At 39.1% G+C, this 15,754-nt stretch overlaps 2 protein-coding genes across 5 annotated transcripts in view; one reads left to right on the top strand and one right to left on the bottom strand.

The window, feature by feature from the left end:
- Positions 1 to 458, bottom strand: part of gca (grancalcin) — a 19,238-nt gene extending 18,780 nt beyond the window's left edge. Inside the window, exon 1 of one of the 2 annotated variants that reach the window (XM_076880512.1) lies at positions 426 to 458. In XM_076880512.1, coding sequence (XP_076736627.1) covers positions 426 to 443 — 18 coding nt within the window. In that variant the 5' untranslated portion in view covers positions 444 to 458. Of the gene's footprint in view, positions 1 to 21; positions 163 to 425 lie in introns of those variants that run through there. The other variant, XM_014410967.3, reaches the window with a different exon arrangement.
- dpp4 (dipeptidyl-peptidase 4) overlaps positions 1 to 15,754 on the top strand; it is a 16,007-nt gene extending 253 nt beyond the window's left edge. Inside the window, exons 2-27 of one of the 3 annotated variants that reach the window (XM_004570426.6) lie at positions 95 to 182; positions 650 to 745; positions 1,526 to 1,617; positions 1,761 to 1,835; positions 1,933 to 1,985; positions 2,118 to 2,190; positions 2,350 to 2,470; positions 4,390 to 4,544; positions 4,632 to 4,729; positions 4,820 to 4,949; positions 5,694 to 5,729; positions 6,097 to 6,195; positions 6,327 to 6,397; positions 7,980 to 8,033; positions 8,123 to 8,232; positions 8,336 to 8,383; positions 8,468 to 8,566; positions 12,179 to 12,248; positions 12,331 to 12,525; positions 12,752 to 12,806; positions 12,966 to 13,065; positions 13,149 to 13,207; positions 13,307 to 13,379; positions 13,882 to 13,955; positions 14,038 to 14,117; positions 15,627 to 15,754. In XM_004570426.6, the coding sequence (XP_004570483.2) occupies positions 95 to 182; positions 650 to 745; positions 1,526 to 1,617; positions 1,761 to 1,835; positions 1,933 to 1,985; positions 2,118 to 2,190; positions 2,350 to 2,470; positions 4,390 to 4,544; positions 4,632 to 4,729; positions 4,820 to 4,949; positions 5,694 to 5,729; positions 6,097 to 6,195; positions 6,327 to 6,397; positions 7,980 to 8,033; positions 8,123 to 8,232; positions 8,336 to 8,383; positions 8,468 to 8,566; positions 12,179 to 12,248; positions 12,331 to 12,525; positions 12,752 to 12,806; positions 12,966 to 13,065; positions 13,149 to 13,207; positions 13,307 to 13,379; positions 13,882 to 13,955; positions 14,038 to 14,117; positions 15,627 to 15,702 (2,280 nt within the window). In that variant the 3' untranslated portion in view covers positions 15,703 to 15,754. Of the gene's footprint in view, positions 1 to 43; positions 183 to 649; positions 746 to 1,525; positions 1,618 to 1,760; positions 1,836 to 1,932; positions 1,986 to 2,117; positions 2,191 to 2,349; positions 2,471 to 4,389; positions 4,545 to 4,631; positions 4,730 to 4,819; positions 4,950 to 5,693; positions 5,730 to 6,096; positions 6,196 to 6,326; positions 6,398 to 7,979; positions 8,034 to 8,122; positions 8,233 to 8,335; positions 8,384 to 8,467; positions 8,567 to 12,178; positions 12,249 to 12,330; positions 12,526 to 12,751; positions 12,807 to 12,965; positions 13,066 to 13,148; positions 13,208 to 13,306; positions 13,380 to 13,881; positions 13,956 to 14,037; positions 14,798 to 15,626 lie in introns of those variants that run through there. The other 2 variants (XM_076880510.1, XM_076880511.1) reach the window with 2 other exon arrangements.

Raw genomic sequence — 15,754 nt, 5'->3', positions numbered from 1 at the left:
TGGTGGTTTGTTAATACTCACACGTCGTTGTTATGCGTATGGAATGCTTCACACGGAACCGTTTGCACTTTCTGACTTTTGTCCCTTCGAACAGGTTTCCATTGCCAAGGTGCTCCTCGGAATTTTTGGGGCAGCTGTGGTCGTCGTTTTGATAGCGGTCCCCACGGCTATATTTCTTAATGGTGAGTCTTTGTTATTAAATGCTTCACACACTGGCGTCATCTCTGCTTTACCGTTAAACACATTTGTCAGAAAGTATTTTATGCGCGCGTCATTGCGCGTTGTTTGGACCGTTGTCACTTAACACTTCTCTAAAAACACTGAAAGAAAACATTTAGCTCATCGGGAGTCACGTTGCCACCTAAGAAACGAGCGAAGTGTGATTAAAGTCGCAATGACGTTTCTCTGACACCCCATATGCATACCTTTAAATCCAAGCCCATTCTGTACCCACTTTGACAATTTCCATTATTACACATTAACGTAAGCGACATCCCACTTGCCGTTATCAGTTACAGCCTCTACAGCTCTTAGCTTATCTCATTGCTGAGCATCATAATGTGAGTGTGTGAGTGTGTGTGGGAGGGGGGGGCTAGATATTATATCTGTAACATGTGATCTTCAAGTGCTTTCCAAACACGTGTTTCAGAAAAGAACGACGAGGCCAGCATTAGATCTTTCACCCTTGAGGACGTCTTCAACAGCTCACTGAAACCCAAATCCTACAACATGAGGTGGATTTCTGGTGGGTGATGTAATTAACCTGTATTTTTAAAAAAAGAAAGAAAGAAAGTGTGGGGCATGATGACACTGAGTTATTGTCTCCCGGACTGTAAATATGTTATCAGACAGGATAATTTATATCTCCAAAAATCCACTTTGTGTTACTGACTCACTGAGGCACATGAAATTATTGGCACGTATTTAGTTACCCAGTATATGGAACCAAATAACCTAGAATGCAGTAATATTAATAAGGACAGCTCTGACCTGCCTAATTCACTTGTTCTAAAACCAGAACAGCACCTTTTTTCTCTGAAATATCAAGCTGGTTTTGTCCATGCATCTACATGGATCACAAGCACTTTTTCATACTTTTGCATTCATGTTCCCAATGGATAACTAACCCCTGGTGCTAAATCTGGTGCTACTATGATTTTGGTACCAGTGGTTTTAACCCTCTCAGAGCTAACCTACCATAGGGTCTAACCCTAATTCTAACCCATACATTTGGGTATGTTTAAGCATAACTGTAGCATGTGAATAAATCAAGTAGTAGCTATAGCTAGATTAGAGCACTACAGCAAGTTAAAGTTCATTTCCATAAAGTAGTAGTAGCAGTTTTTTCAATTTAACAATCATGAGAAAACTTTGGTCCATATTGAGATTGTCATCTATATGACTGTGTCAACTGCCTTTTATCACAGTAATCAGTCATTTAGTAACTCTCTTCTTTAACACACATTTTCCCTTGTAAGTAGAATATTTAAGGGTGTGCTTTCATCTTTCTCATCTTCCACCATAGATCATGAATATCTGCATACGTCAGAAGGCTCAGTGTTCCTCTATGACGTCGCAACAGACAAGATATCAGACTTCTTGAGCAAAGACAGATTTGTAAGACATCCTTCTCATGTGCATCCATAGCCTTCTTTTAAAGCTTATAGCACACAGCTTCCATACAGATGCTGTGTTGTTTGTATGCAAGACTTTGAGGAGGTGTCTATGAAATGCTTACAATCTCTCTGTTCAACAAACAGATAGACAAAAATGCCTATGATTACCAGCTGTCAGCTGACCGCCGATACGTTGCATTCATGAGCAACTACTCCAAGGTAAAGTACCTTTATTCACATCTGATTCATTTCTAAACTGATTTATATTCAAAGTTTTTAAATGATAAACTACCTTACTTTGTTTTTGTCCCATTAGCTGTGGAGACATTCATTTACAGCTTCATATTCACTTTATGACCGGGAGTCAGAGTGAGTAACTTTTTTTTTCAACTACAAAGAAGGTTTTGGCTTCCTCTATTTAAATATATATTTATATCACCGACATAATTCACAACTTCAGTTACAGGCACCTCGTAAAATGTATGCTTAAATCTGTTTCAGCACATTTATCACACCCTCTGACATTCCTGATAAAGTCCAGTACTTTGCCTGGGCCCCTGAAGGGAACAAACTGGTAAGTTCAGGGAAAGACAGATGATTGCAGGCTTAATTTTGAATGACACTTCTGTTTTGAAGTGGGTAAAAGATTATCATGTACAACCTTTTCGAAGTCCTCCCATCCATCCATATATTTGGATTTTGTCTCTTGACTTTTGTTTATTTGTTTTTCTAGGCCTTTGTTTGGAACAATAATGTGTATATAAAGACCAGCCCCAACTCTACATCACAACAAGTCACATTCAATGGCGAGGAAAATAAGATTTTAAATGGAATCCCAGACTGGGTTTATGAGGGTAAGTGGAAGATATATGAGTCATTTACGTTCAGTGTTTGCATGAGGAAACTTGCTTCTTACTGTTACACAAGTAGCTGTGTCTCCAGGAAGAGACCCTGATCAACTCTATACGTATCCTGATACAGACATTTGAAATTTTAATATCACATGTAAATAAACCATTTTATATTAATATTAGACCATACCATATGATAAATACAGGTACATAAAGACATTATTCAAGCACAAAAAGACAACATTAGTGTGGTGGGGTGTGGTGGGGCGTGGTCTGTGGCGCCGCTGTGGGAAAATACAGGCTGGCACACCGAAACTGCATCAGCTCATCACGCCTCCCCTGCAGCAGCGGCACAGACTACGCCACCGCCACAATTAGTAATAAAAAGGATGTCATACTTGACTAGCATTTAGATATCATACAAAGTTTAGGCCTCAGATCAGTTGTGAACTCACTGGAATCTTTTGGTGAGAAAAGCAAAAACTCAGATGGAGAGGTGTTTGCTGGCTGGTGTGATGCTTCCATTGTTTGGGTGAAATGTTTTTTAAATCCGTTCTAAATAGGTTGCTGCACCAACAACCTCCTTGTGATTGCTTTGATTACTAGCATATTATGCAACTACCTATACAGTAGTTTGCAGTGGAAGATACAAACTTTGTTAGCGAACACTCTGTAACCAACCACCGAGCAGTATTAAACTATAACAAAGACCAGAAATGTAGAACATTCATCTTTAAAGTAAAAGTTGTGCCTTACTGCTGAGACCAACACATTTCAAAAGGAGAGATTTTTATTTTGTAGGTGAACAGTCTCTGTTTTTTTATTGTCAAACTTTTTTAATTATTAATGAAGTGGAAATGCAGAGCAAGGACAAAGGAGCAACGCTGGTCTTTGAGCACTGTAGTGGTATGGTCTTAGACCGAGTGCCCTTCTGGTTTGAATGATATTGTCAGGGCCCTGGGTCTCCTGACCCAGCATGTTTAGTTCTTTGTGATTTTTGTATTTTTGTACTTGTGTGAGTTATTCTATGGTTTCTAGTTTCGATCCCTTGCCCTTCGTGTTTCTCTGTGTCCCCTCTGTTCTGTGTATGTCTGTGTCTGCATGTTTGAGTTTCCCTCTGTGTCTTTCGGTTCTTAGAGTCCTCTGCCTTATGGTTTATGTCTCTGTGTTTCTTAGTTGCTGTCTCCACCGTGTCAAGTTTGCGTCTCTGTGTCATACTTCCTGTTTTACTTTGAAGGTCCGTGTCTTATGTGAATGTGTCCTGCTTTGCTTGTCTCGTCAGTCCTGATTTCTCCCAGCTGTGCCCTCCTTATGTGTCTCATTCCCCTCGTTACTTCCCAGTGTATTTAAACCCTGTGTTTCTCTGAGTCAGTGTTGCGTTGTCCCTCAAACTGTGTGTTTCCTCGTGTGCCTCGCCGTCAAGTGTAAGCTTATATTTCCCAGTTCAGTTTTGTATGCTTTCCCCTGTCAGCAAATAAAGCTGAGTTTTTTGAGTTCATCCTTCGAGTCTGAGTGCCTGCATCTTGGGTCCTACTCCTGCCTGCCACACAGCGTTTCATGACAGATATTTTATTATAATGTAATTGATGATTTTGACTAATTACTGTACAGTAGAATGCATACAAAGGATGTTTTGCTAATATGTCTGTACTTTAAAAAAATATGTTTACACTATAATATCAGTCATTTCTCTTCTGTCTTAGATTTTCTAAGACAGCAGCAGGCCTCAAATGTTCCCATTCATTTAGAAGAATGTTTGTGTTTTTACAGTCACATTTCAAGGAGTATAAAAAACCCCAAACACATATCGATCTATCGATCTATCGATCTATTGTACTGTGACAACATGAAACCATGCTGCTTTACTACTCCATAAGCTGTAAAAGATCTTCTAACACAGCTTCATACGTTCATCGTTCCAGAGGAAATGTTCTCATCCAACCAAGGTCTCTGGTGGTCACCTGGAGGAAAGAACTTGGCTTACGCTGAGTTTAATGACACCGGGGTCCACACTATTGAATACTCGTGGTATGGTGAAAACCAGTACCCCAGCACTGTTTCTATTCCATATCCAAAGGTAGCACATTTGCTGTTTTGTTGAAGACATACATCAGTAATCAGTGTTGGCTTTTGTCTGTTATCTTATATTCTTTTGTCTTTGCAGCCAGGAACTCCCAATCCCACAGTGAAGCTATTTGTCGTGGACACTGACAATGCAACAAAAATCTCTGAAGTTGTTGTTCCAGACTCATTTGGCTCAGTGTAATCTAACACTTTCTAATTTATCATTTCTTCCACAAATATCCAAAAACAAAATGTTGAACTTTAACTGTTCTTTTTGTTTCACTTCAGTGAGCACTACTTGTCTACTGTAACCTGGGTGAGTGATGAGCGTCTAGCTGTCCAGTGGCTAAAGAGAGTACAAAACCATCTCATCCTTCAGATCTACAGCTTTAATGGATTCACATGGAATACTTATGAGGTAAAACAAAAATGTATAAACCAGTACTTTTTCCTACCTTTGAGTCCATAACTTTGTGAAAACCGCTAAGATTTTGCTGACTGAGACTAGAGTTTTTTGACATGCTTCATGTTAAATCACATAAAAAATTGATCTTTTTATCTAAAGTATGGACAAAAGACTATTTGTTCAATATATCCCTAGATTTACTCTAAATAACTTAGAGCTCAATGGTTATGTATGTCAAATCCACTGGAAATTTGCACAACTGAAGTAGAATATGATCTGGAATGCATCTTCCATCCTATATCCCTAGTCTTATAAGGAAAAAATCTAGTCCAAAAATATTTTCTGTAGTCCAGGCTTATATACTAAATACAGTCATGTATGTAAATGCTGCAGTGTAATACATGTGGATAAAATAAACTTTTAAAGATCTAAAAATCTATTCTGGAATATCTTCATATAAACCGTGACAAAAGCTAGTCGAAAGTGTTAACTTGGTGCAGCAGAGTTTCTTGTGGCATTCCACTTAGCTAAAGGGCTGCTAATTATTTCCATTTATGTAAAAATGTGAAAGAGCAACCCTGCCATTTAGAGATTTTCCTAATTTGTTGGCTAAAGAGTTTCAAAATTCAGTTCCCAGTCACAATGTCTCTTTGTGCTCTCTGGGTTTAAAGCTGCTGAGCCGATAAGGCTGCTGTGTTGTACTCTAAACTGTAGCTTAGAACGACAATAAACACAAGTTTTAACATCTTTTCACAGCATCTGGAGGTGGCAAGCACTGGCTGGATTGGACGGGTATGGTCACTACACTGTTAAATGTTAAATAGGTATTAAATATGTAAATGTTTTAAAGTAATACATTCCATGGAAAGACTCACTCCCACAATGACGAGTATTGTGCTTACATCAAAGTGAGTCACGCTGTTGCTCTGACTGTCTGACTATCAACAGACAGTGCTGCAGAAACACTCAGTAGAACACTGTATGTGTATTAATCCACTGCAGAAAATAGTTCCCTACTGACTGTTGGATAACATTTGCTTACAACCATTTATTTCAGGGTACTGAAATAAAATTAATATTAAAATTAAATGTGTGCTGACATGAATGAATTGCACAGAAAAGGCATAAAAGAATAAATAATAACACGCTTGTTCTTTAGTTCTCTCCATCAGAACCAGTTTTTGCCACAGATAAGAACAGCTATTACCTGCTCATGAGTGACACCCAGCAATACAAGCACATCCATCATGTGGTTGGGGTGGGTGTATGAGTACTGAAATATTTTTGCTGGCTAGTCTTTCTTTTGTCTTGCACAATATCTTTTATGAATCTTTATGAATCATTTTTTGTGACATGTTAACCACCCACACATATTCTGTATTCATGCAGGGCAAGGCTACAGCCATCACTTCTGGAGAATGGGAAGTTATTGACATTCTGAAAGTCACAACAGATAGTGTGTAAGTCAAATCATCTCCTACAGGGTTGTCAAACATAAGGCCCGGGGGCCAGAATCAACCTGCCACAGACGAAATCCGGCCCACTGAAAAGCTTTAGAAATTTTAAAAGAGTGCACTGAAGTTTTAACTGTCTTTTCACAAGTTTTGCAGCATTTCCTATTGATACAGACCTCCCCTTCCCCACCACCACTATCATCATAACCAGTACCAATACTGCCACCACCAACAATTAAACAGTTGTATATCAGAAAAGTTGCTGTTTTTACCCACAACTTTGTCTGTAATTTTGCTCATTTATCATGTAGTTTAATTGGTCTGGCTTACTTAAGATTAAAGTGAGCTGTATGTGGCCTGCAATGTAAAATGAGTTTGACATCCCCAATCTATTCATTTAATTGCTTGCAGTTAATGTAATAGATGCACACGGTGTCTTCAAATTTTGTTTTTGGTCATCAGCTAGCTGTGTGGCAGGCAGAGTGAGAACTCAAGTGCAGGACTCCGTAGACAAAATATAAATGGCCCTATGTGGAAAAAGTGGTTAGCCCCCTCTGTTATAGCATAAATTAACTGTGGTGTATCACATCTTTGGATAGCTCAATTCAATTTCTCTAGCCACACACAGGTCTGATTACTGTCACACCTGTTCTCAATCAAGAAATCACATAAACAGGACCTGCCTGACAAAAAGGAGTTGGACAAAAGATCATCAAAAGCCAGACATCATGCTGCCATCCAAGAAAATTCAGGAACAAATGAGAAACAAATCTCTCAGTCTGGAAAGGTTATAAAGCCATTTCTAAAGCTGCGGGACTCTAGCAAAACAACAGTGAGACCCATTATCCACAAATGGCAAAAACATGGGACATGGGAGAACCTTTCCAGGAGTGGCTGGCTGACCAAAATGATCCTAAGAGCACAGCAGTGACTGAGCCAAGAGGTCACAAAAGACCCCAGAAAAACATCCAAATAACTACAGGCCTAACTTAATAAAGGTACAATCAGTGTTTGTGACTCCACAATACGAAAGACACAAAATGGCCTGGAGAATTCTGAGACAAAAACCGCTGCTAGGAAAAAGGAAGATAAAGGCTCGTGTCAATTTTGGGAAAAAAAAATCATCTTGATGATCCAAAACACACCAGCAAGTTCACCTCTGAAGGAAAAACTAAATGAAGACTTTGGAGTGGCCTAGTCAAAGTCCTGACCTGACTCAGATTGACATGCTGTGGCGTGATCTTAAAAAGGTGGTTCATATCTGAAAACCCTCTAATGTGGCTGAATTACAACAATTCTACAAAGATGAGTGGGCCAAAATTCCTCCGCAGTGCTGTAAAAGACTCACTGCCAATTATCGCAAATGCTTGATTGCAGTTTTTGCTGATAAGGGTGGCCAAACCAATTATTCGGTTTAGAGGGCAATCACTTTTTTACATGGGGCCATGTAGGTTTTGGTATTGTCTGATTGCCACTGATTATAATTAAGAATTCCAAAGTCTCCATACTAGTGTCCTTCAAGCTTTATTCCTACTTTGCTACATTCTTAAAACTCCTGCCTCACTCATTCTTACCGATTACTCCTCAGATATTTTTCAAGTAATGAAGAGGGTGGCAAGCCAGGAGGAAGAAACGTTTACAAGTAAGAATAATGATTTTCATGTTTTATCCTTTATCTTTCATTAAGAAATTCAATAAGAATTGCTATGTGGGCATTTTTATGTGTTTTAGGCGGACACAACAAGAAACCAAGTGTCTGACGTGTAATCTACGTGAAAACTGTTGGTATAACTCCGCTTACTTCAGCCACAATGCCTCCTATTACCGCATGAGCTGCAGTGGTCAGTTTTATTCTCTTTCTGATTCGTAAAAACCTACCTCTTATTCTCTCTAGAGTTTTTGGATCATTTGAGTTAATTATATCATCATATTCCTTACTCAAAGGTCCTGGCCCTCCTTTCTATTCTCTCATGGATAACATAAACAACAGAGGTAAGTTACAGTATGCAACTGGTTCTGCAGTCCAGAAAAAAAAAAAAGTATTCCAATAACTTTCTTGTATTTGTACATTTGTAGAGCAAAGAGTTTTGGAAGACAACAAGGAATTTGTGAGCATGATTTCTGGTATTCAAATGCCAACCATGCGTCAAGGCACCATCAAATTGGGCGAATACAGTAAGTGAATGCAGAAATGATCATTTTTCCTTTAAGACTTTCCCCATCAGTTTCATTTTGAGCTGATAACATTTTTGACTATACTCTCTAACGATAATCCAATAGCAATAATAAACAACGACCCTGCAGAAAGCTTTTTTTTTTTTTTTTACACAATTAGATTGCCAGAATATTTTGTCAATGGCAACGGATAAGCATAATCTTGAACCATATGCAGTTGGCTTTGCCCATTTTAAACCTCAACCCCACTACACTGTAGATGTTTTTAAACATGAGATAAAATTCTTAAAATCCCTCTCATTAGAGTATCTGGGTCAATTACAAATCTAGTATGTTTATTTATTTATTTTTTTGATGTTCGCAGAAACAGATCTCAGATGTTGGTCCTGGGATCTGCTGGAGCCACTTGCCTAGCTTGGGGGGTCACTGCACCAAGCGCTCCAATTACCACTGTTACCTTCACCCTGCACATCTTTTCAAGCTCTTCTCTGAGCGCTTGGTACTTCTCCAGCTTCTCATCTTCCTTCTTCCTGATGTTGCTGTCATTCTGTATCGCTAGCTCTATCACTACAGCCGTCTTCCTCTGCTTGTCCACCACTACTATGTCCAGTTGGTTAGCCACCGCCATTTTGTCCGTCTGTATCTTGTCCCACAGGATCTTAGTTTGGTCATTCTCCACCACCCTAGGGGGTGTCTCCTATTTTGACCTCAGGGCTTCCAGGCCATATTCTGCACAGATGTTTCTGTATACTGTGCCGGCCACTTGGATATGGCGTTCCATGTATCCTCTGCCTGCTAGCATCTTGCACCCTGCTGTTATGTGCTGGATTGTCTCAGGAGCATCTTTACACAGCCTGCACCTGGGGTCTTGCCTGGTGTGATAGACCCCAGCCTATATGGATCTTGTGCTCAGAGCTTGTTCCTGTGCTGCCATGATTAGTGCCTCTGTGCTGTCTTTCAGTCCAGCTTTGTCCAGCAGCCACTGGTAGTATTTCTGGATGTCAGCCACCTCCTCTATCTGCCGCTGGTACATACCATGCAGGGGCTTCTCCTTACATGATGGTTCCTCCTCTTGCTCCTCTTTCTTGGGTTTCTGCTACCTGAGGTATTCACTGAGCATGTGGTCGGTTCGAGCCATCTTCCTGATGTGGATGTTCATTGTTTCATCCTGGACTGTGGTGCTGACACTCACTTGTCCCCAACCTCCTTCCTACCACTTAGCGTACAGCCTTAGGGTGCTGGACTTGGGGTGAAACTCTCCAGGCATGGTTGCAAGCTTCCTGATCTTTATGTCAGTGGCTTCTATTGCCTCCTTTGGCCAGCATCTCTTCAAGTGTCTGTGAGTCTTTGCTTGGTAGTTTCCATGACCTCAGGTAGGGGCAGCCTGCTATATTTATTAAGCAACCCTTTCTTCATAGCACCTCCGTGCTACCATGATCTTGGCCTCTAGTGTCCTTCTCCATCATCTTGTACACTGTAAAAATTAAATCCTGAAAAAACAGTAATATTCCGGCAGCCGGTGCGCCAAAATAATACCATAAAATAACAGATAATAACTTTCTCATAAAAATACGGTTATTTTCAGTAATGACAATACAGTTTGTTGCCCTAATTTTACATGGGATTTTGCCTTTTTCAAGTGCTTTTAAACATTAAATTAGGAACCTTTTAATGTGATTAAACAATGAAATTACCTATAAACAAGGTCAATGAATGCGGCAATATGAATAATAATACTTAAATGTACAGAAATATACAATTAACAGTTGGTTTAAATAATAATGGATTGCATTTATATAGCACTTTTCGAGACCCTCAAAGTGCTTTACAATTCTACTATTCATTCACTCTCACATTCACACACTGGTGAAGGCAGCTACAGTTGTAGCCACAGCTACCCTGGGACAGACTGACAGAAGCAAGGCTGCCATATCGCGCCATTGGCGCCTCTGGCCATCACCAGTAGGTGGTAGGTGAAGTGTCTTGCCCAAGGACACAACGACCGAGACTGTCTGAGCCGGGGCTCGAACTGGCAACCTCTGATTACAAGACGAACTGCCAACTCTTGAGCCACGATCGCCCTAAATAACATTATTTAATGTGAAAAAAAGTTTATAAGAATCATTTTATATATCTTTCCATAGTATTACATTTGAATTTAACAGTTCAATCTTTCAAATAACAGACAAATATTTTGTGAAATTATGATACATTTGTGAATGTATTTTAACAATCTAAATATGCATATGTACAGACAAATATATTTAAAAACAAGAAAATTATGTTTTATTACATTTACAGTGATTTTATGTTATTTTTCATTTGAAATGTAACATGACAGTCTATTTATGTAAATTTAATGATATTCTAGAAAAACAGTAAAAAACTGTAAAATACACAGCAAAATACTTTTATATTACAATTTTTTTTTTTTACAGTGTAGCCATGGATCCCCATGATCACTCGTTTCATGGTGTATATCAGCTGGTTGGTTTCGTTGATGGTTGCAGTAGGGATTGTTGCTGCATTCACATCTTTTAGTAGACCTTCAAGGGGGTACTTCACATAGTCTTGGTAACTGGCTAGGAAGGGTCCAGGTTTCCAGTTTCACCATGATCTTACATTTCAGATCAGCTGCTCTCGCACTCAACGCCCGTTGTTCCATCATATTTGGGGCTTGGTACCCAATCTCAGGTGGGGGTGATGATATGACGTATCATCCTGGCTCCCCCTTGCCATAGCATTTCTGTTGTACCTCAATGATCTCCAGCTGTGATAGCAGTTCCTTCTTCCGAATGCTGGAACACCGAGCTACTAGTTGTTTCGCCGTCAGTTTGGATGCTGGGTATCGGAGATTCCATGGGTCCCACATCCTCTTTGTGTAACCCCTTGCACTGGGGTTTCATGCGTAGTAGCATTCATAGTAGTAGCAGTGGTTAGCACTGTTGCTTCACAGCCAGAAGATCCCGAGGCCACAATCTGCCCAGGGCATTTCTATGTGGAGTTTGTATGTTCTCTCTGTGTTAGATGCCAGTCTGTTGCTAGCCCTGCAACAGACTGGCAATCTGTCGAGGGTCACCCTATGGTAGCTGGGATAGACTCTAGCCCCCTCTGCAACTCTGCTAAGTATAAACGGAAGAGAATGGATCAATAGGTAGATACTGGCACTGATATATGCAATATCTTTTACATTAATGACATTCACTAATACTTGTTTATATTTATTATTGGAAAAGACAGGCATGTTTTAAATATGATCTGCCATTAGCAAAATTTGGAAACAAAAAGAATAATTTGGCATTTTGAATAAAAAGCAGTGGATGTCCAAATACCAGTCAACATAGAGGACATCAGCTTGCACGATAGAAGGTTTAAGCAGGTAAACCTTCCCTGAAGGTGGCCCATTGGAAAACTGTCATGAAAAAAAAAAAACAATTATGAAAAATAATGTAGCTCTCTGGTTGAGCAGGCATCCTAATGTTCTGTGGCTGAAATGCAGTACCATGGGTTCAATTCTGACCAGCATGAAATTATTATTTGTACATTGTTTCATTATTTATTTTACTACATGTCTTATACCTACTACTCTTTTTATGTTCATATTTTTGACAGATCTCTGGTACCAGATGATTTTGCCTCCAGGCTTTGATGAGTCCAAGAAGTACCCTTTACTGATCGATGTGTAAGAGTTCATTTAAAATAAAACGAAAAGACTTTTTAAAGTAGGGCCAAAAAACTCATTCTGAATGTGCTTGATGTTCCAGGTACGCAGGTCCATGCAGTCAGAAAGTAAACTACGTCTACAGGGTAAACTGGTCCACCTACCTGGCAAGCACTGAGAAAATCATTGTTGCTAGCTTTGACGGAAGAGGGAGCGGTTACCAGGGCGACAAGTTAATGTATGAAATTTACAAAAGCCTGGGAACCAAAGAGGTGGAAGATCAGATAACAGCAGCCAGGTAAGGAAAGTGAGGAGGAGTTTAGACAAGTCAGTGCATCTCAAACAAACAGGTTCCTTCTTTGCTCCAGCAAGTTTGATAAAACTGGATTTTACTTGTTTCTGTGACTCCCATTTAGAGAGAAACTTAGTGTAGCGGAAATATCACGAGTCAATGATGGCAATGATCAGCAGAAGTTCTTGTCATCCCCTTATCCATATTAAATTCATATCTCTTTTTTTTCAAGGGAATTCATCAAAATGGGATTCATTGACAAAGACAGAGTTGCTATTTGGGGATGGGTAAGTAGTGAAGACTTTGTGTTAAACAAAAACGCCACAACGGTTAAACACATTGAGAATGTTTTAGTGCAAGTTAATGTTTCACTCACAAGTCAATGTGTTTGGCATGTACTCAAGACAATAGATGATCTGCAGTAATGAGTTTTTTATATTCAACAGTCCTATGGAGGATATGTCACATCCATGGTCTTGGGATCTGGCAGTGGAGTTTTCAAGTGTGGAATGGCAGTTGCTCCAGTCTCCAAATGGCGCTATTATGGTATTTCTTTTGCTGTCACTTTTTACAATCCCATTAATGATATGAAATAATAACATCTGCAACTATCTGTCTATTTGTACCAGATTCCATCTACACAGAGCGTTACATGAAATTGCCTTCACAGAATTCTGAAGGTTACGATGTAAGTTTCACAGCCAGGAATATCAAGTTCTCTGTCCTTTATTTTCAGCTGTGCGATTGTCTTTGTTGACGCATAAAAATTAAATCTGACTGTGTGCAGAACACAACAGTAACTGGCAGGGCCAGGAACTTCCATTCAGTGCAGTATCTTCTTGTTCATGGAACAGCCGATGGTGAGCAACACAAGGCCTCTATGTTTGTGTCTGTTTATTATTTTATAATTTTGGGGGGCAACATAAGCCTAAAACATAATAACAATAAGTGTGAGAGTTTATTTTTCATTCGCTGTGACAGAATACATTTGCAGCCCTGCCTTTTCAAACAGGAGGTTTTAGATGCATTCCTCATAGCCATCTCCTGACGTTGGAAAAGTGCAACAAAATTAATGTGGTTATAGAAAACTAAACTGAAATGTTCTAGACTAGTTTGAATTTCTACATGTGGTTGGTAAAGCACACTTTTTTCATCTTTTTAAAATTGAATGCCAATACTATTGCAGAAAATCCATTAGTATACCAGCACTTATCATTATCAACAAATTCATACAGACTGATGTAAAATAAATAGATCCAACACTTGCAACTTGATCAGCACTGACAAAAGTAATGGCCATGATCATACCACTATGTTACCTTTCAACGGAACCCTGCCTTATTGTTCGGTTTGTTTTTCTAGACAATGTCCATTTCCAGCAGGCAGCAGAGATCTCAGAAGCTCTGGTTGAGGAGCAGGTGGACTTTGAGGCCATGGTGAGCAACTTGGGAAATGCAACAGACAATTGTGGGACCAATGTCATGAAACACTCATACATATAATGCTTTCTTCTTTCAGTGGTACACAGACAAGGATCATGGGCTCGCTGGTGCTGCCAATCAACATGTCTATACCCACATGACTCACTTTCTACTCAGGTGCTTTGCATAAAACCAAAAATTGTTTTTATTTTCTATGAATAAAGATAGGCAAAAAAATACATGTAAACTCATTTAGTATTGGAAAATTAATGGGTGCAAAACTGTCCCAGTTCTAATGTTATTCTGTGTCTATGAGAGCTTGTTTTAGATATGTTCATTTAGTTTAAAAAAGCTCTGAACTAACAACAAACATCTTGCTCTGTGTTATTTTATTAAACCACAACGTTTCAGTCCAACTGACCTTCATCGGGTACAAAAAACAATCTGATACGTTGTAATTTAATAAAATAATGGTAAGTCAAAAAGTGTGTAATATGTTCTTTTAAAAATATCTGTCTCTTTAAGAATTAAAGCTGATATGGTTCCTTGTAAAACCTATATGTGAAAAAAATTATTTTTCTAGAAATATATTAAGTGTACATTTATTGTTTAAAATGTCATTTAGAGGCCAGCAGAAAAAGTATAATAATGCAAAGAATGAAATGGGAACTGAGTGTAATGGAATATTTTAGTGAACCTGAACTACTTGGACATTTAAAATTTCTACAGCATTGTATTAAGCATAGACACATCAAAGTATTTGATACAGTTTTATGACATTTGTAAAACTGTTAATGGAGTTTTTTCTAATGTAATAAATAATTAACAATGAGGAAAAAAATATCTTCTTGCTTCACTTTCAATTTTAAGGGGTATTTAAAGTATGGTGTCATTAGTGGGTTGGGTGTAGCTCAGGTGAAAACTAGTGTACCTGGGTTAGTGGGAGTTTTTTGTCAAAGACATCTGGTTTAAATATGTGTCATATCAAACAGTTGGTTCCATGTAGTATCGGAACTCTTGGGGGGAAAGGTCCCGGTGATGAAATAGTAATACCTGAAGTTTTCTTGTCCCTTTGTAAAAATCTGTGACACTATATGAAGACAGTCTTGTTGATTTTCTCCTTCATTATATAGACCCAGTTGATACTGAGTAGTGTTGTGCATTCAACGCCTTTTTGGGATTCCTTGACCCCTCCTGATCCAGCCGTGGATCCACAGCACCAGGAAAATCTAAATATGGGGAAGAGGGCTGTCACTAAGCTTATGTTTAAATCCAGCACCTGAATAATATTTCTGGATGTCAGTGCTCTAAAAAAAAAAGTTATTTCATGATCAATATTCAATGTCACAAAAAAAGTCAGCAAAATTTAGTGTCAAAGTGAAAGGTTCCAGCCCTGATCCTGTACTAATAAACCTTAATTTCCAGCAAATTAAATATCTGGTCTATGTGTGACAGTCATGTAGCATCACCCACCTGTATGTGTGTATTTATTATTGAATAGTCAGCTTGGTTAAACAGAGATAACTGCAACTGATGCAAAAAAGGGGGGAGAGAGAGATTTCCGATCTTTTGATTCTGAACGGAAGACTCCACAACCTCCATCCAGTTATGACGCCACAAATATTGCTTCCGATCGCAATGACACAGTAGCACATTAAAGCATCTCCCCAACTTTCTGTTTGACAGGATGAACTGCGGTTGTTTGACCTTAACACTGAAGGACCAGCTGGCATCACGCTTGACTGGCACCTTTCCTTCATGAGCAAACGGTCGGCTCATCTATTCAGTCAACAGGCCCCGTGTGTAATGGGTGT

The sequence above is a fragment of the Maylandia zebra genome, linkage group LG23, assembly GCF_041146795.1.
Source record: "Maylandia zebra isolate NMK-2024a linkage group LG23, Mzebra_GT3a, whole genome shotgun sequence".
Lineage (NCBI taxonomy): Eukaryota > Metazoa > Chordata > Actinopteri > Cichliformes > Cichlidae > Maylandia > Maylandia zebra.
The sequence above is the reverse complement of the archived record's forward strand: the minus strand, read 5'-3'. Positions and strand labels throughout refer to the sequence as shown.